The sequence below is a fragment of the Emericellopsis atlantica genome, assembly GCF_019669845.1.
Source record: "Emericellopsis atlantica unplaced genomic scaffold F5Z01scaffold_21, whole genome shotgun sequence".
Lineage (NCBI taxonomy): Eukaryota > Fungi > Ascomycota > Sordariomycetes > Hypocreales > Bionectriaceae > Emericellopsis > Emericellopsis atlantica.
In genome coordinates, this window is record NW_025764723.1 from 107,815 (window position 1) to 129,478 (window position 21,664).

The 21,664-nt window shown below is 58.2% G+C and overlaps 9 protein-coding genes across 9 annotated transcripts; 5 read left to right on the top strand and 4 right to left on the bottom strand.

Annotated features, from left to right (window-relative positions):
* The first annotated feature begins 240 nt into the window (after window positions 1–240).
* On the top strand, window positions 241–2,435 carry F5Z01DRAFT_227105 (major facilitator superfamily domain-containing protein). The gene has a single exon (XM_046258270.1). It carries the CDS (start codon window positions 466–468, stop codon window positions 2,212–2,214), a length of 1,749 nt encoding a protein of 582 aa, XP_046116329.1. The 5' UTR covers window positions 241–465; the 3' UTR covers window positions 2,215–2,435.
* F5Z01DRAFT_227191 (uncharacterized protein) lies at window positions 2,284–3,838 on the top strand. The gene has a single exon (XM_046258272.1). It carries the CDS (start codon window positions 2,657–2,659, stop codon window positions 3,743–3,745), a length of 1,089 nt encoding a protein of 362 aa, XP_046116330.1. The 5' UTR covers window positions 2,284–2,656; the 3' UTR covers window positions 3,746–3,838.
* A 93-nt stretch (window positions 3,839–3,931) lies between these two features.
* On the bottom strand, window positions 3,932–6,045 carry F5Z01DRAFT_682582 (uncharacterized protein; the record flags this gene model as incomplete). The annotated part of the gene is made up of 2 exons (XM_046265775.1): window positions 3,932–4,946; window positions 5,333–6,045. The coding sequence occupies 2 exons, from the start codon at window positions 6,043–6,045 to the stop codon at window positions 3,932–3,934; spliced, it is 1,728 nt and encodes a 575-aa protein (XP_046116331.1).
* Window positions 6,046–7,047: 1,002 nt separating this feature from the next.
* F5Z01DRAFT_682583 (P-loop containing nucleoside triphosphate hydrolase protein) lies at window positions 7,048–8,078 on the top strand (the record flags this gene model as incomplete). The annotated part of the gene is made up of 2 exons (XM_046265776.1): window positions 7,048–7,203; window positions 7,293–8,078. The coding sequence occupies 2 exons, from the start codon at window positions 7,048–7,050 to the stop codon at window positions 8,076–8,078; spliced, it is 942 nt and encodes a 313-aa protein (XP_046116332.1).
* An 843-nt stretch (window positions 8,079–8,921) lies between these two features.
* Window positions 8,922–10,917, top strand: F5Z01DRAFT_227146 (SPFH domain/Band 7 family protein). Its single transcript, XM_046258271.1, has one exon. It carries the CDS (start codon window positions 9,172–9,174, stop codon window positions 10,756–10,758), a length of 1,587 nt encoding a protein of 528 aa, XP_046116333.1. The 5' UTR covers window positions 8,922–9,171; the 3' UTR covers window positions 10,759–10,917.
* On the bottom strand, window positions 10,833–13,831 carry F5Z01DRAFT_660635 (BRO1-like domain-containing protein). The gene is made up of 3 exons (XM_046263838.1): window positions 12,666–13,831; window positions 11,370–12,615; window positions 10,833–11,316 (listed from the first exon to the last, which is right to left on the bottom strand). Exons 1-3 carry the CDS (start codon window positions 13,606–13,608, stop codon window positions 10,926–10,928), a joined length of 2,580 nt encoding a protein of 859 aa, XP_046116334.1. The 5' UTR covers window positions 13,609–13,831; the 3' UTR covers window positions 10,833–10,925.
* A 590-nt stretch (window positions 13,832–14,421) lies between these two features.
* F5Z01DRAFT_227332 (family 31 glycosyltransferase) lies at window positions 14,422–16,461 on the bottom strand. The gene has a single exon (XM_046258273.1). It carries the CDS (start codon window positions 16,338–16,340, stop codon window positions 14,673–14,675), a length of 1,668 nt encoding a protein of 555 aa, XP_046116335.1. The 5' UTR covers window positions 16,341–16,461; the 3' UTR covers window positions 14,422–14,672.
* A 1,981-nt stretch (window positions 16,462–18,442) lies between these two features.
* On the bottom strand, window positions 18,443–19,585 carry F5Z01DRAFT_625746 (uncharacterized protein; the record flags this gene model as incomplete). Its single annotated transcript, XM_046261448.1, has 1 exon — window positions 18,443–19,585. A coding segment is annotated over one exon (1,143 nt), but the record flags the coding sequence as incomplete, so codon positions are not given.
* A 1,181-nt stretch (window positions 19,586–20,766) lies between these two features.
* On the top strand, window positions 20,767–21,629 carry F5Z01DRAFT_227342 (glyoxalase family protein). The gene has a single exon (XM_046258274.1). The coding sequence runs from the start codon at window positions 21,059–21,061 to the stop codon at window positions 21,455–21,457; it is 399 nt and encodes a 132-aa protein (XP_046116337.1). The 5' UTR covers window positions 20,767–21,058; the 3' UTR covers window positions 21,458–21,629.
* The last annotated feature ends 35 nt before the right edge of the window (window positions 21,630–21,664 follow it).

Consider the following 21,664-nt stretch of genomic DNA (forward strand, 5'->3'; position numbering starts at 1 on the left):
AGCAAGAATTGAAGCTGTCTTGAACTCAAGTGCTCTGTTGATGTCCTGGACCGCGTTGGAACTTCGAGGCGCGTCTGAGTCTTATCTGATGTTATCGATAGCTCTATCAGCTCGGCTTTGGCTCCGAACCCCGTCCACGTGACGCTAAGAGAGCGGCAGCGAGCGGAAGCTCCAGCCCATGACGGCAACGCTAGCCCGCCTGACGCAATGCAGTGCAGGCTGGCCGGACTCGGCCCCAATCTCGATAAGGCAGGAGTCAGTCAATCAGTCACCTGCCTTGGTCCTGCTGATGAGCTGGAGCTCACGACCTCCATCCCCAACCCTCGCATTGCCCGCTTACTATTATCTTACCTTTTGGGCTCATTGACTGGACTTTTCTCCTTCTTCCTCTGCTTTCCATTCGAGCATTGTTCGTCACCTTATCCGATAGACCGCACGCTTCGTCACGAAGCAACCTCGGGCGCAATGCCCACCAACGATGGGGAGCCGAGCTCTCCCGCCGACGACCGCCTCTCCATCCACAGCGACCCCTTCACCGAGTCCGTCTCGGACAGCGATACGTCGTCCTATGCCGTCCGCCGCCGTGAGCTCCGCAAGAAGTACGCCATCCGCATGGTGGCCTTCATCGTGGCCAACGCCTTTGCGCTCTGCGCCGGGTCCAACATGGTCTTCTCCATGTATGCGCCGCTCTTCCAGTCGAGACTGCACTACACGCAGCTGCAGGTCAACGGCGCGGCGATTGCCAGCTCCATCGCGCTGTACCTCCCCATCTCTGTCCTCGGCTTCCTCTGCGATCGATACGGTGCGCCGCCGCTGGCGCTGGTCTCGGGCGTGCTCTTTGGGCTGGGCTACGGCATCGCGGCCACCATCTACCAAAAGTTGGACGAGGAGTACCGCACAGTCGGCAAACCCCACGCCAGCGCGGACAAGACGTACCCTCTCATGGTGTTTGCGTTTGTCTGCATCGGTGCGGGCACCTGCGCGGGGTACATGGCGAGCGTCTCGACTGTTGCCAAGAACTTTGGCAAGGGCAAGTATCGCGGTCTCGCACTGGCGACCCCGATCACCTGCTTCGGGTTGAGTGGCATGTGGTTGAGCCAGGCAGGCACCAAGGTCTTTTACGAGGAGCTGCCGGATGGGACGAAGGGCGACGTCGACGTGTACCGCTTCTTTGTGTTCCTGGCGTTGCTGCTGTTCAGCATGGGGGTCATTGGCACATTCACCCTCCACGTGGTCGACGAGGAGGATTTGATTGACGAGGCGATTGAGGAGTTGGAGCACAGTGGGCTGTTGGATGGAGGATCGCTGCTCGGCCGGTCCGAGAGGCACAACTACGGTGTTGTTGACGCTGCGACGCCGGCCGGCGAGGCCGGCAACCCCTTTGGCGATGCTGGGAACGACGACGACGACGACGACAACAACGCCAAGTGGAAGAAGAACTGGGTCTTGAATGCCGAGACGAGGCAGTTCCTGAGCGATCACACCATGTGGCCGTTTGCTCTGGCCTTCTTACTGATGATCGGACCTGGCGAGGCCTTTATCAATAACCTGGGCACGGTTCTGGGCACCCTAACACCTTCGGTCGCATCAAGACTGGATCACACTTCGGCCGCCACACATGTCTCCATCTTCGGCATCACCAGCACAATCGCCCGTCTGCTCATCGGCACAATGACCGACCTCCTCGCGCCGTCTCCCAAGACCCAGCATGTGCAAATGGGCCCGGGTCGGCCTTCGTCGCCGCTGGGGCGGATCACCGTCTCGCGCGTGGTGTTCATGCTCTTCTTTGCCGTGCTCATGTCGATTGGCCTTCTGTTCCTCGCCTCGGGCGCCGCGCAGAACCACACGGACCGTTTCTGGGTCGTCTCAGGCCTGGTTGGTGCCGGCTACGGTGCCATCTTCAGTCTGACGCCTCTGATCGTGACCATCATCTGGGGCGTTGAGAACTTTGCGACCAACTTTGGCATCATTGCAACAGTCCCCGCCATCGGCTCTGTCGTGTGGGGTTCCATCTTCTCGAGCGTGTACCAGGCCGGTGCCGATGCCATGCAAGTCGGGCCGGGTCAGGAGGACGACGACGTCTTCTGCTACGGCAAGCAATGCTACAGCCCGACGTTTTGGGCCGAGGGCATCACGGTGCTTGTCGCGTGCGGGCTGCTGTGGTGGGCCTGGAAAGGCAAAGGTGGCTGGCAACAGCGTGGCATTGTCATATGAAAAGCTTGCGCATATGATTATTCTTTTGTCATTTTGGGACTGGATCAACACGTATCACGGCGTTAGGTCTACATGAACACACACACGTATGGTGTTTGGCGTATCGGGTACAATGTAGTGCGCACCCGTTCTGTTTAACTGGGTTCAACGACGTACAGCATGGAATCACATCTGCTTTTAGAATCATCTGCGACTTTCAATTACAACACATCCCTTTGTGGCCTTCACTCTTTCAAGTACAGTGACCTGGTCATCTCAGTGTTGAGTCTGCCTGTGACTGCTCGCTTACAGCGATAAATGCATCTAAGCCGACTGAGCCCCACGATGAGCCGTTCTTTCCCATTTTGGAAATCCCTGGTCAGGCTCAGAACTCACATCAAATCGCTTGACCAACACAATATCGCAACATCCATCCTTCACAGTCCTTTCCCTCAAACTCAAGATGGATTCCCCTTACAGAGCCGAGTTAGAGGTCCTCCACCCCCTCATTCGAGCAGCCTCGACGCTGAGCGAACACATCATCACCACAACCCTGGCGCCATCCCCATCCTCCGCAACCGGCATCGTCCAAAAAGCCGATCACTCACCAGTGACAATCGCCGACTTTGCCATCCAGGCCCTCTTGTCGTCGACTGTACGGACCCAATTCCCCAGCGACGCCATTGTGGGCGAGGAGTCGGCCGCGCAACTGCGTGAGGATGCGTCTCTCCTGGACAAGGTGGTGACGGCATTGACCTGGCTCGCGGAGCAGGAGGGAGTCGAGGAGGCGGTGACGATACCCAGGGATGCGGAGGCCATCTGCACCATTGTGGACGAGTGCGGGTCCTCGATACCCAGTGCCGAGCGGCGCACGTGGATATTCGACCCCATTGACGGCACAAAGACGTACATGCAGGGGAAGCTGTACGCTATCAACGCGGCCCTGGTGGTGGACGGGGAACAGGCCGTAGGTATGGTGGGATGCCCCAAGCTCAACCCGAAGCAGGCCAGCCCCGTGGGGGACGGGGACATCTCCAGCGAGGGATGCGTCGTCTTTGCCGTAAAGGGCCACGGCGCGTGGGTACAAAGGCTGGGCAAGGGCAATGAACCGGAGAGGTTGGAGAGGCACGGGCAGGATCTAGGGCTGGACGATGTCCGGTTCACGTCCTGCACGACCGTGTCGTCGTCAGTCCCGCAACTCAACGCCAACCTCTTGTCGCGGCTGAACATTGCGTCGTCAAACGACCTGCTACCGTGGGTGCTGCGCTGGATCTCGCTGGCGCTCAACATGGCCAACACGACCGTCTGGGTGTACAAGTCCCTCGATAGACGGGGCAAGGTGTGGGATCACGCGGGCGCCATGCTCATCTTTGAGGAGACGGGGGGCGTCGTCAGCGATGTGAATGGGAAAAAGGTCAGCGTCGTCGGCAGCAGGATCATGGAGGGGAACTTTGGGTTCGTGGCTGCACCGGGTGGTCTGCATGCAAAGGTGCTCGAGCAGGTCTGGGTCGTGATGAGGGAGATGGGACACGAGGGGTTACTGGGTGCATGATCAGCATATCAAAAAGGAATTATAAAAGTTCAGCATTGCCGCGATGCTTGCGGTTCATAAGGAAGTTCGCTCGTAGTCTATCATCTCTTCTAGCTTGTATCTGTTCCCATCCCAGTACTTGCGACTCCTATTCTGCAAGATGGCTTTCAACCTCTATGCCCTCAGCACTCATAATGACGACCCAGCTCACCGCGCTGTGTACACACCCGTCGAGACAGCGTGGTACCCCTTCTTGCCCACCTGCAGTGCAAGGTCGCTCCTCCACTCCCTCCCCTCCGCCACCGTCTGCACCGCCCTGTCAAAAGTGTACTGCGGCTGCCAGCCCAGCATCTCCATAGCCTTGCGCGAGTCGTACACGCGGTCCATCCTCTGCAGAAACCTCCAACCCTTGGTCTCGAACACATCAAGGGCCTTGGGCGTGCATTGGGAGAAGACGCTGCGAGAGTCTTCGTTCAGCGCTCTCAACACCGCCTCGTCCCTCGTAAAGGGCGGCGGTGCGCTGATGACAAAGCGCTCGCCGCTCAGCGTTCGGGCACGCTGCATGGCCAAATCACAGGCCGTGACAATGTCGGCAATGTCACAGCGTCGGTAGGCCAGCTCAAGGACCTTGAGGTTGTCATCGGTCATGCTGGCACGACGATCGTCGTCATCGTCGCCCTCGGGGAAGAAGCGAGACGTGCGCAGGATGACGACGGGCAGCGAAGCCTGCTTCTGCTTGGAGGCGAGCAGGCAGAGGTCCTCGGCGGCGCACTTTGTCACGCCGTAAATGTTCTTGGGCGAGGGCGTGACCGACTCGTCGATCCAGACGGCGGGTTGGCCTGGTGCCGGGCTCAGGACCGAGCCAAAGGTCGAGGTCGTGCTGATGAAGACGAAGCTCTGCAGGGTGGGCAGTGTGGCGGCGCACTCGAGCAGGACGAGGGTGCCTGTGATGTTGGTGTCGATAAAGTCCTGCTGCGTGTGGCTTCCAATGTGAGGTTTGTGGAGCGTGGCCGCGTGGACGACATGAGTGATGGTCGGATTGGCAGCGACGATGGAAGAGATAAAGCTGCGATCCGACACGGAGCCGACATGGTGCGTCGTCGACGAGGTGAGAATGTCGATGCCTAGAGGTGAGTAGCCGAGGCTGGGCAGCTTGAGCATAAGAGCTGCGCCCAGGTGACCTGACGAGCCGGTCACGAGGACATTATAAGGGCCCTCCATGCTGAGTGCTGTGCTTGACATCTGGCGCGGTGGTTGTGAGAATTTTGACCAAGGTTGTCCGTCGAGAAGAAGAGGGCGAGTGAGATCGAGGTCGAGGGCTGTTAGGCTAGTGGCGGTTGGAGCCGTGGAATGACTCAGAGGGTGAACGGCCGGCCCCGGTTCAGTAGGAGGGAGGGAGCAGCGAATTGTGCTGTCAGATTTAGACATGCTAAAGTAAAAGAAGTACCAAGTCGGGCGTGACTGTGGATGTTTTCCCTGACAGCAAGATGCAGCGTGAGCACTGAGCACTGAATTGACGTGTCCGGGCTTTCATCCGCACGCGCAGAGCGCTGCCACGAACTGTGCGCCTTGAGCCTTGGCAAAGCCCCGATAGACCAGCACAATGACTATAGCCGCCTCCCCTCAATGACAATTGCAAAGCCAGCCTTGCTCTCGTAGAGGCCCATGGGCGTCTGCCGGCGCAGCGTGACGTCCTCCACATCAAGCCCACGGGTGGGCGGGTCAACGTTGAGATAGCGCGAGGCCCCGGAGCCGTGACGGAGATACTCGACCAGCTCGGCCGCCAGCTCGCGGCTGGTGAACCAGAGTTCATTGCTAGAGCTCTTGTTGCGTCCCGCGTCCCAGCGACCCCAGCCGTCAAAGGCCTCCGTGGACGAGCTGCTCGAGGCGTTCCCATGGCCGTACGCTCCCTCGTGAGGCTTCAGATCCGGGTCATTCACATCGGAAGGTGTCCTGACGTGAAACAGCCTGCGTTGATCTCCCATGGTAGATGCCTGCGCGCCAGGCTTGACCGTGTTGACCAGAGTCGCGCCAGGCAGTTTCCAGCCATCGTCAAAGGCAGTTTTGGGGAGGAAGACGGCTTCGATCTTGGACCCTTGCGGCTCACCTCGAATGCTCTCGTTGAAGTCGGCGATGGAATCCTCCAGATGATCTGCGATACGCAGACTAGCTTTGTCGAGGTATGGTTTTGGAGGATCTACATGTCGGGGGTTGCCGGCTGTCGTCGCACGCGGTTGCTCGTGTTCCGTGTAGGGAGGAGGAGCGTCGGCGTCAAGAGTGCCCGTAGGCTGCCAGGAGCTCTGAGATGGTTGCTTCGACATGCTGCTGAGATTGTTGCGCCCTGTGACGGCTTTGTGAGGTGAGGTCCAATACTACTCATGTACTGTCTGTCGCTGGTGCTGGTGAAACGGCCCCCGACAGTCTGACAGGATGCGGGTGTCCAAAGTTGAACTCACGCTCCGCTTTAGGATTCAGATAATCAATCATCTGACCAGATGGGCGACGCGGCGGATATTAATCAATTGGGGGCCATTGCGATGCGCGGCGCAGTCAAAGGCTGAAGTTACCTTGCTCTAGTGAACCTTTGGGCTTGCAAGGCTGACTCGGTCTTTTGTTTGTTCTTGGAGGCTGCGCCGCAGTAATTTGTTGCGGGGGTGCGTCCATACCTTGGCTGTAGGGTATGCAAGTCAGCGGCACACACGGCCTACCCTACAGAACGGGTGGCATCAAGAAACGCCGAGCGATAAAGGATGCAATTGCATGTCAACAACCGCCTCACCGTCACATTTGTGAATGTGATTGTTCTAAACTTTGATTTCACCATCGCCATAGCCGACAATTCCCGGTGCGGAGTGAGGAGACTAGTTCGGGGGACATGAAGGAACTCGCAAGCGAAACGGAACCCCTTCGCGTTTGGGACGATCCATCGGACATTGGCATTTGTAGCGCGACGCTATGTGCGGAGAATAACAAATAAGCGCCAGCTGGCGACCACTTGGGCGGCCAATCGCCCACCGGGGGAGACATCACGGCTCAATTGCCCAAGATAGCCGACGATCGGCCTGCAGCCAATCTGACTTGCATGAGGGCGATGGCAAAATCCAGCCATTTACGGCACGGAAAGGCTGTCGTCCTGTCAGCACTTGCGAGACTGGAGGGACTCCTTGGACTAGACTAGTCTACTGCGTGGAAGCGGACAGACTGAAGCCATGCCCCAAAGTACTATATATGACCGCGCGAGGGAGCTTGACGAGCCCCTCACCGGTCCAACCTCCCTCGCTCTTTGTTACAGCACGCGCATCGAGTGGCCGCAGACCGCAATCATGACATCGACGAACGGCACAAATGGCGACGCGGGCAAGATGCCCGTCAAGACCCGCGAGGTCTCGAACGCCCACCAGGACTCGACGGTGTGGAACGACGTCAAGCTGAGGCCCGACGACATTATCATCTCGACGTACGCCAAGTCGGGCACGACGGTGCGTATATCAGCCTTCTGTCCCCCTTCCTTAGCGAGCTGAGGCATGCGTAAGGCCAACAAAGACTGACGGTGAACAAATCCGCACAGTGGACGCAGCAGATTGTGTCCCAGCTGCTGCACCAGGGCGACCCGACCGTCGCAGCGGGCGCCCTGTCTCCCTGGGTCGAGCTTCGCATCGTGCCCCGGCCTGTCATGCTGGGCATGCTCGAGGCGCAGACGCACCGACGCTTCCTGAAGACGCATCTGCCGCTGGACGCCATGGTCTGGGACCCCAAGGTCAAATACATCTTCATCGCCCGCGACGGGCGCGACATGATCTGGAGCCTACACCACCACTTCCGCAGCGCGACGCCCGCCTTTTACGCCTTCTTTGAGAACGAGGTGCACGATGGCCCTACCATGCAGCGGCCCAGCGAGAACCCGCGCGACCTGTTCGTCCAGCTGGTCGAGGACGACACCCGCATCTCGATTAGCTGGCCCTTTTGGAGCCACATCCGCAGCTGGTGGGAGGCACGCCACCAGCCCAACCTGCTCCTCGTCCACTTCAACGACCTCAAGGCTGACCTGGAGGGCAACATGCGCCGCATCGCCAAGTTCCTCGAGATTCCGGACATGCCCGAGGACAAGTTCCAGGCGGCCGTCGAGCACTCCTCCTTTGCATGGATGAAGGAGCACGCCGAGATGTCGGCGCCGCCCCAGGCCGAGGTGGCCTGGGAGAATGGCGCCCAGGACTTTATCAACAAGGGCACCAACTCGCGCTGGAAGGACGTTCTCTCGCAGGAGGACAACAAGCGGTACCTGGACAAGGCGCGCGAAGAGCTCGGCGAGGAGTGTGCCAACTGGCTGCAGAATGGCGGCACCAATTACTATTAGGTGGCAGTGAGCGTTTTGGTTAGGCATAGTAATTATCAGAAACAATGTTTCCTAAGGTAGTAAATTTAATGATAGAGTCTAATGCAGCTACGCGAATATCTATATAGGGGGTATGGTACGTACTCCATTAGATGCAATACCTCCTACTTTCATAAGTAGCCAGCCACCGTGTCTTGATGGGCGAGGTCAACCTTAAGCAGGCAGATTCAAAGACTCAAGCTACGTAATGAAATGGAACTTTATTAAACTCGAAGCCGGACGGCCTTCGCCATCACATGACCAAGTATGCTCGCGACTCGCGATTCAGTATTTCCGCGCTCAGCTGAGGCAGACTCCATACTCATACATGGCAACAAGTATGCATGACTCCATGCTAGGCATCGGCCAACGACCATTCCGCTGTTGTCATGCACAGTTGCCCGAGTAGCACTGCGGCTCAAGGTACGCATGCATCTTGGCCCTTGGCATCTTGGGCTCTGCCCTGTAGTATTACACCGCTAACACGGCGCAGTTGCTGCTCGCAATGTGGAGACCCCCAGACCGAGACGGACTGCGCCACCGCCTGGACTCTATATGCCGCCGGGGATAATTGATCCCATCAAATTCAACGAACGTGCGTAAACTCTCGCTAAGTGAGACTGTCAGGTGACTCAATATCATGGTTTCTCGCCTTGGCGGGCCGGATCGCAACAGGCGTGCATGTGTCTTCCCCCGACTCAACGATTGGTGATGCCTGGTACATCTTTGTGTTCACGCCAGACCCTGTCCAGGGGTCCAAGCGCCACGACCGCTTACACGCAGATTCAACAGCAGGTCACGAGGCAGTGCCGGCCCTGTGGCACGCCCGAGGCGGCGGCTGGGCGCAAGGCATGCAGTGCTCCTGAAGCTGACACCAGATCGACATGAGCCTGACTAGTGGAAATGTTAACATGTCCCCGAGTATAAAAACAGGTCGTCATCCCCCTGGATCTTCCGACACAGACACCAAGACCAGACTGGACAAGCCAAATCCCCAGTCCTCCCCCGTACGACTTTGACAGCACAAACAAACACACAAAACAGACCTATACGTCCAGCCTCGACAACCGCCGCCATGTCGTACCACATCTCCGCGCCGGACGAGTACCTCGCCATCACAGGCATGGGTATCCGGACCGTGCGCATCACAAAGGCCGCCTGGGTCTGGCCACTCCAGCGATGCATGCGCTTCTCCGTGCAACCGCAGGACTACCCCATGGACCTCCAGGCCATGACGCACGAGAAGCTCAACTTTAAGCTCCCGACCGTCTTCACCATCGGCCCCGATGTCAACCAACGCGGTGGCAGCGGCGCCGAGGCCAAAGGCGCCGTCGTCGACAAGGGCGACGCCCTCATGAAGTACGCCATGCTCCTCGCCGACTCCAAGGCGTCCAAGTCGTCCCGCGCCCGGGGCGGCGAGCCCGGCCAGAGCGAGCAGCAGGAGCACGTCAGCTCCATCATCAAGGGCATCATCGAGGGCGAGACCCGCGTCCTCGTCTCGAGCATGACCATGGAGGAGATCTTTACCGAGCGCGAAGAGTTCAAGAGGAAGATCTACAAGAACATCCAGGAGGAGCTCAAGCAGTTTGGCCTCAAAATCTACAACGCCAACGTCAAGGAGCTCCGCGACGCCCCTGGCTCCGTCTACTTTGAGAGTCTCTCCCGCAAGGCCCACGAGGGCGCCACCAACCAGGCCAGGATCGACGTCGCCGAGGCCCAGCTCAGGGGTACCGTCGGCGAAGCCCAGCGCAAGGGCGAGCAGGAGCGGGAGCTCGCCAAGATCAGCGCCAGCACCGCCGTCCAGAGAACAGAGCGCGACGCCGAGCGCGCAAAGGCCGAGGCCCTGCTTCAGACCCAACAGGCCTCCCTCGACAGGGAGGTTGACATTGCCCGTGCTGAGGCCACGCGCGCCCTGGAGGTCAGGGACGAGGAGCTGCGCAAGGATGTCGAGCAGCACCGTGCCGCCGCTGAGACGGAGCGTCTGCGTGCCAGCACCGTCGTCAAGGCCACCATTGAGAGGGAGTCGGCTCAGCAGCGCGCCGACGCGGATGCCTACCAGATCGAGGCCGCCGCCCGCGCCGACGCCGTCAAGACCGAGGAGAATGCAAAGGCTGAGGCGGCCGCCGGCCAACGCCAGGCCGACGCGGAAGCCTATACCATCCAGAAGCGCGCCGAGGCGCGCGCCATGGCCGAGACACGCGCAGCCGACGCAGACGCCTACGTCAAGACCAAGGACGCCGAGGCTCAAAAGGTCGTCTCCGACGCCGAGGCCTACGCCACCATCAAGAAGGCAGAGGGTCTCACCGCCATGGCCGGTGCGTACAGAGAGCTGGCCGGTGCCTTTGGTGGACCCGATGGCCTCATCAAGTACCTCATGATCGACCGTGGTACCTACGTCGAGCTCGCCAACGCCAACAGCACCGCCGTCCAGGGCATGCAGCCCAAGATCAGCGTGTGGAACACGGGCGACGGCGGTCACTCTGGTGCGGGTGGTGGTGGTGACCCTGCTGACGCGACGAGGCGCGTGTACCAGATGCTTCCTCCCCTGATGGAGACCATCCACGACCAGACGGGCATCACCCTGCCAGAGTGGCAGTTTGGCAAGATGGCTGCCCAAACGGAGGCCATTGGCAAGGAGCACAAGACGAATGGAGAGAGGTGATGCTGAAGACAGCTCGTCGAGGTGGTGTAGGATACGTTGTGGAACGCAGAGGGCATGCAGTGCCTTTCGAGAATCTTTTCCTTTGTCAAACGCTTTCTATAGACTTATCTCCAGATACCTCCATAGCTTTTTGTCTTTTGAATAATACCCATGACCTCGCTGACACTTCAACCAAATCGTATACCAGAGCTGGGATTCCACGTCTTCTGCTGCTGCTGAGGAGGAGGAGGAGGAGGAGGTTGCTGCTGCGGCTGTTGTTGTTGAGCCTGCTGCTGGCCCTGCGCCGACGGGAAAGGCGCCGGTGCGCCCTGTCCAAACTTCATGCCCATGCCAGGATTCCATGTCTGTGGCGCGACAGGTTTGGGCTGCTGCATATGTGCTCCCGAGGCCGCAGGGTGCGCCGCCTGGGGTGACGCCCATGACTGTATGTGAGAGGCTTGTTGATTCGACTGCGTCGGCGGCGACTGGGCGGCATAAAAGGGCGACTCGGCCGCAGGAGGGCTCTGCATCGGCTGCTGTCCGATCGCCAGGTTGGACAGCGGCGGCATGTTAATGTCCCTAGACTTTTGTCAGCGTCGATTCCCTCACGCAACCTAATCGGAAACACTCACTCCTCAAGTGCCCTCGCCTCCATGTGCCGGTCGGCAACCCATTTCTTCACTTGGTCGCGGAACCCCTGGCCCACAATCTTATTGAGATCATTGTAGAACTTACGCGCCGTCTCAAGGTTGTTGATGACCTCCTTGTACCTGACATAGGCATTCTCCAGCTTCTGGAGGGCGGCCTCCCGTTCCCTCGTGCCCTGGTTGCTGCGCTGCCTCTTTTGCGACTCGAACTCGCGGTTCGCGCGCTCTACGGCACTCAGCGCCTTCTCCTGCTCCTCTTCTTCCTTGTCGATGGCCTGTATTTCGGGCTCGTAGAGCTTGTCGAGGCGCTGATCGAAAAAGTCCTCGAAATGCGCCGGCACCAGCGCGGTCTGAGTATACGTGCGCTCCAGACGGGCCGCCTCCTTGAGGATGTCAGGCTTGATATCGTCGCGGCGGGCGTTGTCGCGCAGCGTCTCGACCTTCTTCCGCCTCCTGCTCTCAAGTCGCAGAATGTCACTATAAGCGCTGCGTAGTTTGCCAACCGCCAATTTAATCTCGTCCGACGACTCTGGCCGTCTAGACGACGGCACAAAGTCCATCAGCACACGATCCGAACCACTGAGCACACCCAGCAAGCCCTCGATGCCAGCGAATTTCTCCTTGACGATTCCATCACTGCTGATACTGCTGTTGAGGTACCCCTCAATCTCCCCGGCCACCCTCCTCAACTCCGACCCTCTTGGGTCGCTAAGCGAGTCGGGGCGCGCCCATCGATCCGTGCCGTACTTTGCGCGTAGGCGCTGGTCTTCCTCTTCCTCGGCGGCTATTGCAGCCTTTCCTTCTTCAAAAATCATCATATCTGCCGATCTGAGCTTATCAATGTCAGCAAAGCTCCGGCGCACACGCTCAACGGCGTCTGCCTGTCGAATGTCCTCGGCATGCTGCACCAGCGATTGAGGCAGTCCCATCGGCTTCTCAACAGCTTGCAGCGATCCCGGGAGACCAAGTTGTTCAAACAGAGTGTGGATCTTCTCGGTGAGATTCTCGAGTCGCTGTATGATCTCTTGGTTCACCATGCGATCGCGCCGCTCCTCGTAGATCGAGATGGCTACATGCACCGAGAAGGGGACCAGTCGCGAGAACAGCGCGGGGCCAAATTCGGCATGGTCGCCAAAGAACTTGTACGGATCGGCCACCTGGGGAGGAACCCGCGCGATGGCCATGTTGGCGCGCTCGAGGATCTTGAGGTCTGATTTTGGCGGCACGGGATCTGCAACATGTTAGTGAGTGATTCTCTCGCCCAAAGGCTCGGACACCTACTCAGGTAGATCATATCATTGTCCTTCTCGGCCCGCTTCAAATCTGCCTCGACCTTCTTCTTCAAGCCATTGAGATCATCGACCACCGTCTTGCCAAGAAACCCGCCGCGTGCTTCCCTCAACCCCTCGTTCACGCAGGCTACGGCGTCGGTCAAGCGGGCGACCTCCTCGCCATATCGGCTCTTCTCCAGACAGTCGCACGCCGCGCGGTACTGCGCAGCCGCCGCAAAGTGGTGGTGCTTGGCCGACATGTGATGTATCCACGCACTGCTCACCGCGTCGCTCTTGATAGCTGCCTCGCTCGCCTGAATGTACAAGTCCGACACCCGCGAGGCGAGTTTCGCAATCGAAGCATCCCTGTACCCGTCCAGCACAGCCTTTTGCCAGAAGCACTCTTGACTCTGCGCGAGCATGAGCTGGGTCAGGGACTCGAGGGTGTTGGCGTCCATGTCCTCCGGGGGGTCTGACATGCGGAGCTCGGGAAGCACCACCGACTGTATGTGCGATAGGACCCCGGCTGCCTGGGAGAAGTAGTTTGCCGCCGTCTTCAGTCCTTCCGTGTTGCCCCGCGGGGTGTTCAGGGCGAGTTGCGCATACAGCGCCGCAAGGTTGAAGAGGACGTTCATGAGCTCGAATCTGAGATTATTACGCACAAGCGGTCGCTCGATATTATATCCCAACGCCGGATACCACGTGAATTCGGCACCAATATCGATGGGGAATTTCCCCCCGATCCAGACGAGCTGGGCCGCATACTGCGTCAACTTGGCGACACCGCTCGCATGGGGCTCGTGAACGTTGACGGCCTGTTGTCGAAGATCATCGATGACTTCGAGGTCACGCTTGAACATGTCCGGGTGTTGGTCGTACTTTTCGTTAATGTACTGCCTAATGACAGAGGCAAGGGAGATGTGGGTGCCCTTGCGAAAGGGCAAGGAAAGCATGTTGCTGCGCTTGTTAGCTGGGGATCTGAAAGAGGATCTGTGCCTCTCTTACGAAGTCATCAGGGCGGCTTGGCGGCCTGCGCCTGCGCTTTGGACAGCTGAGATGGATTGATCTTGTTGATGAGGTCGAGATGGGGGCATCACGAAATGAGGTCATCACCAAAACAGGGTCAAATGGGGGTTGGAGGGGTGGCTGCATGACTAAGCGGGCAGAGACCTACCCTGTACCATGACCTCAAGTAACCTCGGAGTAACTCCAACGTGTCTTACAAGATCCGCGATTTCCTTGTTTGTTACTTTTGACTCAAGTTTCGTTGCCTTGTCTTTCATTTCCATGCTACCCTTTGAGGAAAACTGCGGGACGACTCGAGGTAGTCCGGTGTCTCACCCATCTGCCGCCCGAATGTCTGAGACACCTTCACAGTCAGTCAGTCACGCCAACGCTCTCCCCAGAATCTGTTCCAGAGGCAAACACATGTTGATGGATATATACCGCTGCTATACCGCTCTATGTGCCTGTACACATGGCACGCGCTCATGTCTGCCGAGGCCTCGCTTCTAGTTCTTCATACAAAAGATGTCGACAAGTGATTATGCCCGACGCCACACCCTTCTCGCTAATCCTCGCTTACCGACCTTTCCACTGTCGGTGAGCTGACAACATTCCTGGCAGAAACACAATAACAGGTCCGGCCGTTGCAAGTATTCGATACTGACGAAGAATGAAAAAAAAACAAAAAACCGGCGAAGGCCACAATCGGTTGATTACATAGCATGAGCCGACGTAAATGCTGACGAGAAAGATGAAAACAACGCCTCCCAGACAGAACTTCGCAACGTACGTCCGCACGAGAACGGCGCGGTCGGCTGCGCAATGACAACGTAATGACCCCTGTGCTTGTCCTCTATGACAAGACGACCAGAGGCCTTTCACCACCGGAACGCCGATATTTCCAGAAATCAACATGATGTGTCGCTCGCAATGCAGGCCAGTATGGTGCCTGTCGATGATGACCCCAAGCAAGGGCCTTGGTAAATAGGTGAGGCTTGTACAGAGTACCCCATCACGATGGGATCCAAACAAGCTCAATGACACCGTCAATGTTGCTCATGGGCTGCCCGTCCTGCTGGACCCAGCGTTCGTCGTCCTTTTTGCGCACATACGTCTGCAGCACGGACGAATCGGACCGGACCTCGGATTCCTTGAGCTCCCAGGCAATCTTCTTGCCTGTCCTGTGCAGGCTCGGTCGTTGCGGGCCAAAAACAAAGTCGAGGTTCCAACCCTTGTTCTCGGGGGCAGCCCATAGCGTGCCCTCCTGCTGGTAATAGTCCCAGTCGATACCTTCGGGATAGTGCGCGATCGAGTATCCAGAGATGACCCAGTCGTCGCTGGTCTGGAAGCGCTGCAGGGAGCAGTCTTCTCCACACGTGTGGGCAATCTTGGTGAACTGCCCCGGCTTCGCCCAGTGCCAGCCTCCGCCACGGTAGTGGTGCAGAGACAGGGGCTTGATGCCCCATTCGTAGAAGCCGCTGGGGTCGCCGTAGAAGTCGAGCTGCCAGAGGTTCCAGACAGACGTCAGGCGTGTGTCCGTATTTTCGTAGATGCACTTGCGCAGGATAATGTCACCCTGGGGGCCCCATCCAGAGTCAGACTCGAGGATCTTCTCTGGAGAGGCGCAAGTGGCGTAGAGCTCCGTGATGCGCTGCGCCATGGGGACGGAGAGGAAGACACCGGCGCCTCCAAAGGCCTGGGAGCCGTGGCGGTCCAGCGCGCCCACATCCTCCGATAAGGTACCAATGTACTTGGGCCGCGTGTGGTCGTGTTTCCCCAGCTCCTCGATCAGGCCGTGCATGCTGGGGAAGAAGGTGTCGTCGTCGCATGTGACCAGCCACTTCTTGTTGGGCGTATCACGGTGTGTGTACAGCGTGGGCACCAGGTTGAGGTAGCGGACAGCCATCTCCACGGATGAATCGCTGTGATAGACGTCCACGTCGATACCCACGTCGCCGAGCAGGTTGGCTACCTCCTGCAGCTCCTCGTCACTGGCGTCTAGCAGCATGAGCAGCAGCTTGCCACCATTCGAGTTTCCGCGGCTGTCGGTCAGCCAGAAGATCCACTCGTTGATGGATGTTGTCTCGGGGTCCATGAACCGGCCGTAGGTGGTGGAAATGCCGAATGTAAAGTCGGAGGCATTGACGGTCGAGGGAAGGCCCGAGCGAGGTACGTCAACCAGTAGAGGTTCTGCGCATCCCTGCTGGCCGTAGTGTTGGCCGAGCTCGACGGTCTTGAACTTGTTGGGCAGGAGGTTCTGATCGTGGAGGCGGGTCATTGACTTGCGCTCGAGTCCGTCCTTGCGCGTAAACTTGACGTATCGCTTCATGTACTGAAACTTGTCCTCGAGCTGGTGGCGCTCCTTGACCTCTCGCAGGTGGTCCATGTCGATGTCGCAATTGGGCACGTGGTCGCTCTGGGGCTCGAATTCGGACAAGGCTGGATCTTGCGGCGGTGGCATTGGCGTCGACTGGTCGAGAGGCTGCTGCTCTGGGACGGCACCGGCCGACTTGACGCCGGATTGCCGTAGAATCTGTGATCGAACATCGATAGACTGCTCGTTGCGGAGCATGAAGATCAGGATGATGAGAAAGGCGACAGACGCCACAAGGGCCCTGGTGCACGAGTTTCGCATGGTGACAACCTTGGTGGTGCCCGGTATCTTCGCTCCCATAATCATATTGTAAGCCGCCAGCGGGGTCGGATGGGCCGAGTGAGACAGTGACCAGCCGCCAGGGTGGTCCACAGCGCCTTGGTGTGTGGGTGAACGTCGAGAGGCCAATTGTTGGGCGTTCGCAACAGGGCGAGGAAGAGCGCGAGACGACGAAAGTGTTCTTTTGGAGGCCGGCGAAAAGGTCAAAGAGAGTTGGCAGGTCTGAAGGTCCAAGGTTTGCCTCGCAATACCCGGATAAGCACAATTGAATGTTGTGCGAGCTCGTCGAAGGCTCGAAGCCGGGTCCCGTACGACGGGGGGGACAAGACGAATCGGCAATTTCGGTGGCAGGAGAGAACGAAAGAAGGGGAAGAGATAGCCAAAAGTTGCGAGACGAGGGAGGAAATGCCAATGTTGGGCGCGGTGAGCGTCTGCTACAGAATGAATGACATGAGTGTTGAGGAGAGGACAGGAGGAAGCTGGAAGAGAATATCAGAAAGGGCCAAGTTGATGGTTGCGATGGCCCTTACCCGACTGGGGCAAGTGCAGTCCTAGCCAGGGGTCGAACTGCTGCATCGACCACGGTGCAGTGGGTGCAGTGCACACTGCCAGTGGCTGGTCTCGACTGGAGGCTGGAGCTGCTGCAATCTGTGGTGGGGCAGCCAGCAGGGTTGTGGCCCGGCCGCCTGCTGCGATTGACGAAGGCACAGTGCCTGGCGCCTGCCTTCTGGACGGGCCATAATGACCAGTCTTGCTCCTCAAGGTGCTGCTATTCAGTCAGGCCACTTGGCACCACCAGTTCCTATCGGTGGTGAACATTCAACAGCGACTGGACCTAGGCACTACTGCTGTGCGCTTCAAAGATCCAGTCATTCATGCCCCCTCCGCATTGTTGAACTGCCGCATCCAGTCTACACAGTGCATGCTCGACTTTGGCCGTGGCTTCACTGGACCACGCAGTTCGACAATCAGTGGATACAACTCCTGACTGGAGCTGGTCGGTCGCTCCACTTCCGTGATTTGCATCACCCAAGCGCCGATTGACCGCGCCGGCAGGGACGTTGATTCGTCACCTGGAAATGGTTTCTGGGTTCTCAACTTCTCAATTCTTATCGACCTGCTGCAGCAGCGAAAACCTGAAACAGGTGCGGGCTGCGGCCAGCACTAGCTCCGACACCCGCATCGCTCCGTGTCTTACAGCCTTTGTGTCCAGTCCTGACAAGCTTTTCCCCCACTGCCGAATGCCGCACTTGGCACCTTGGAAGATTGATTGGACCTGGTGCTGGCGATCAAAGTTTTCCATCGATGGTAAGAGCTTCTCATCACGGCCGCGTGTCACTATACGTACGTACTATAGAGCAGTTATGAGACAGCGATGACTGCACTGCCACTGATACTATTCACAGACCAGAGACCAAACCATCAACCGGCCGTGGCTCCCCTGTTCACATCAGAATCGGAGACACTGTTGCATATACCTGGGGAAGACGCGCGTACAGCTGCTGCCGTGAGTACCGATGTAGAGCACAGCTCAAGGACAGAATTGAGGACGAGACGTGATACAATACTTGACCTTTTCTGTCTCACTCTTGTCGCTCCCTCGCCAACTCGCCCAGTCCACGTCTCGCAGCCGGCTGGCTGTCCAGCAGCTGGCGAGATGGTCCGCAGACTTGTGTTTGTTGCGGATCACTTTCAGCCGCGCACCCACCAGATTGATGACGTGCTCTCTGCGGTGGACACCGAATGATCGACTCCCTGCAATCCGTATCAGGCCATACGTAACTTACAACGTGCTGTCTTGGTGCTTTTGACTCGACGTGACGATGGCCGATCAAATTGGGCGGCAGCTGTACTACACTTCGTTGGATGATACACTTGTGTAAGACACCGCATAGAACCGTGGAAGAACCCCTTGCATATGACTGTGACCCACGAACTCGCGACAGGCATGCATTCTATGCTGGCGGTAGTTGTCTATTCTTGGCTCCAAACACAACGAAGATCAAATCAAGGAATCAGCGCTAGAACACGATGAACCGACAAGAATTCCCAAGAATACGCCTGTAAAAGCAAAAACACCGAACGATACAGACGCCCGGCCCCTTTCCTTTTCCCAATGCCATCTCTCCCTATATACGACCAAACTTCTCCGGTGCATACGCCTCAGCTGGATGCAGAGAATCAACAGGATATGCGGGGGGCAACGGTGTCGACTCCCCATCTGACGACGACGACGATCCTCCGTCGCCCGACACCATGATACTCGGCTGTTGCTCCGCTATCTCGATGATCGGAGGCGAGATCGTGGCATCAATGGACGTGCTCCTGCCATGACCACCATCGGCACCCTTGAGCACGTCGCACAGGTTCTGCAGCGCAGCATTGTCCTCCGGGGGCGGCACCTGTCCGCGTAGGATCTCTTCGCACGTCACCACCTTGCCATAGAACGCCGCGTTGGCTGATTTGCGCTCCTGGATGACCGTGCCATCGTACCCTACGCCTGCATAGAAGCCCCGTGACTTGATATAGGAGAAGATGGGCTGGAACTTCTTGGGTTGAGCCCCGCCTTTGCCACGGATCTCCTTGTCAATCTTAACGCGGGATCCGTTGACCTCGAGGGTCGGGAGAGCAGGAGGGCTGTTCAAGAAAGTCGTGGAGTCATCCGGCGAGGCTGTGTCCTTGCCTTTGCCCTTATTGTCCACCTTGGTGGCCCAGTCGACCGCGCGCCCGACACCCCACGGCCCAGCCACGGCGGCGACGTTGCCGCCAATGCTGACTCGCTTGGTCATAAAGTCGGCGAGGGCTTCCTGGGTATTGATGACGCACACAGAATCGAATATGTCCATGCCGGCTACAAAGCCGCCCCCAAACGAATGGAGCTGGATCGCAGAGGGGGGACTCCATGATCCGTCGTGTAGTCGCGCCACGAGGATACCCGGCCCTGATGCGAACTTGAACTCGAGGCCGGCGCGGAAGGTGGTGAAGATGGCAAGCCCGACGGCCTCGTTGATGATTCTCGTGGGGATGGTCATCATGGCCTGTGGTCGCTTCGGCGTCGAGGCTGTCGTAAGCTGGCCCTCCATTGGCGGCGTGGCTGCTGAGTCGGTCACCTTGACGGGGTCTGCGTAGACACCTTCCTTGCAAAACGTCTTGAGGATGAGGGCCGCCTTGTCGCACTCCTTTTCGAGCGTACCGGGGACGAAGCCGGTTCCTCCAAACTTCTGGGCCAGATTGTTGAATCCTGATGATGTTTTCTGTCCCAGGCTGGCGAACCACTTGCCTTTGGCCGGGGACCCAGCTGAAGAGGGGCTGTCGGTGGAAGTCGAACGGGACAGATCAAGACTTGATGACGACCTCGATGGTTCCGGCTGAGGGGTGGGGAGATATGTGGTCGGGGCTACTGGTGCTGGAGCTGGAGGCGGTGGCGGCACAGGAGCAGGCGGTGCGAATGACGCATCTGGGTGATCCTGATACAGAAGCTGGTCAATGGGCAACTTCTCTGAAGGCGCGTGGCTTCTGACTTCAGGCACTGGGTGAGCATGGAGAGGGTTGGCGTGACCGTAGTCAGCCTGTGACTGCGCGAATGTGGGGAGACTGTCGCGGTTCCCGGGGGTCGGTTGTAATGCCTGGGATGCCGACTGCGCCCGTGGGCGACTTCGGAATTGGTGGTTGGACACAGGTTTTCTGACAATGGGAGCATCCCGTGGTGTTGCTGGCCTAATCTCGTCATCTTGGTGCGGCGTCACCCATTGCGTGGAGGAGGGGAGAACAGTTGGCTGAGGGGGCGCGTCGGCTGGTCTGACTGGCAAGTCGTGGCTTCTCCGACCGCGGTGCGCGTCTGGATTATTGAAAATTTGCATGGGAATAGTCTCGTTGCTCCTGCGCGTCGGTGTTTCGGCTCTCATAACTGGAGATGGAGGGCTTGGTGTCCGCCGGGGGACGTCATCATCATCACCATCTGTGGGAGGTGACGGCGGTGCGATAGCTGGGGGTGACACTCCTGAGGGCCTCCACGCTCCCTTTCCCTTTGTACTTGCTGCTGTGGTAGCTGATGGGGGTGGTGGAGGAGTCCACGACGGCTCTGGTGGTCTGAAGCCATCGACAACCACGCATGGCGGTGGTGAGGTTCCGGGACTGAGGTTGGCAGGTGAAGAAGACATGGTGACGGGGCCAGCCCTTTCACGATGTTGATAGAATAGTAGAATGAGGTGAATCGAATGGAAAGGGCATCATCACGCAGGCTCGAGGCGCAGAGCCTGGATGAAAGGGATATATACGAGGTGAGAAGACATGGTGATTGACTGCGGGCTTGCCGTCCTTCTGCGCATCCTGGCGCTGCACGACTGCATCAGCGGCTACCCCTGACCGTGGAACTGACCAAGGAGCTGGAATTGCGCTGTCTGTGCGGTGTAGATCGCGTCGGCAGTCGAAGCTTTATCGGCAGTGCGTGTGCATTTGCGTGTTTGTGTGTGCGTGTTCTCCGTCGTCTGACGGATGAGGTCATGTCTCTGAGTGATCCCCTTGGGCCAGGGCCTCCTCTGGGGCCTGAGGCCTGAAGACCCTGGATTTCCTCTTTAGGTAAGGCGCAAGCTGGATGACTGTCGAACTCCAGAGTCCAGGTTCACCTTGAGTCACTGAACTACGTGCTTGTTGCAATTGAAAGGTCGAGGATCTCACATGCAGCCTGACAAATACGGCTTGGATGTCAAAGTAAGAGATCAACCTCCATCTGTCTCACCAAGACGATGCCGCACATCGCCCATGTGTCGCTAGTCGTCCGCGACTACGACGAAGCCTTGGCCTTTTACGTTGACAAGCTCGGCTTCACCCTCGTGGAAGACAGGCCCGTTCCAGCCCAACAGAAGCGCTGGGTGACGATTCGACCACCAGGCGCCCCTGCCAACGCTGCGACGATTTTACTCGCCCGGGCGTCGACGCCGGAGCAAGCCGCAACCATTGGCGACCAAACGGGCGGCAGGGTATTTCTGTTTCTGGAGACAGATGACTTTGAGCGCGACCATGCTCGCTTCACAGAGGCTGGTGTCCAATGGGCCAGGCCACCCATCAAGGAGAGCTACGGAACTGTGGCTGTCTTTGAGGATCTGTATGGGAACCTGTGGGATCTAATTCAGCGACACGAATGAGGGCGGGGTATGACCGTATGAGCATGAGGTTCTTTGGCTTGTGAGGGTGTCTTAAATGTCCTCAATATCCAAAGGGCACCGATTAAAACGCACCGAAGATAGTCTTCTTATCGCGTATCGATAAGCAGGAGAATGTGACCCTGAGATTACTCCGAATCTTGAAGATCATTCCTCAGCCAGCTCCAGCACCTCGTGAGAAATAAACCG

Bases quoted from the DNA above. Each gene is read 5' to 3' on its own strand.
- F5Z01DRAFT_227105 (XM_046258270.1), top strand. From the start codon at position 466: ATGCCCACCAACGATGGGGAGCCGAGCTCTCCCGCCGACGACCGCCTC.
- F5Z01DRAFT_227191 (XM_046258272.1), top strand. From the start codon at position 2,657: ATGGATTCCCCTTACAGAGCCGAGTTAGAGGTCCTCCACCCCCTCATT.
- F5Z01DRAFT_227146 (XM_046258271.1), top strand. From the start codon at position 9,172: ATGTCGTACCACATCTCCGCGCCGGACGAGTACCTCGCCATCACAGGC.
- F5Z01DRAFT_660635 (XM_046263838.1), bottom strand. From the start codon at position 13,608: ATGCTTTCCTTGCCCTTTCGCAAGGGCACCCACATCTCCCTTGCCTCT. The intron at 12,616-12,665 runs GTAGGTGTCCGA...AACATGTTGCAG, and splicing joins CAATGATATGATCTACCTGA to ATCCCGTGCCGCCAAAATCA. The intron at 11,317-11,369 runs GTGAGTGTTTCC...ACAAAAGTCTAG, and splicing joins GAGGCGAGGGCACTTGAGGA to GGACATTAACATGCCGCCGC.
- F5Z01DRAFT_227332 (XM_046258273.1), bottom strand. From the start codon at position 16,340: ATGATTATGGGAGCGAAGATACCGGGCACCACCAAGGTTGTCACCATG.
- F5Z01DRAFT_227342 (XM_046258274.1), top strand. From the start codon at position 21,059: ATGCCGCACATCGCCCATGTGTCGCTAGTCGTCCGCGACTACGACGAA.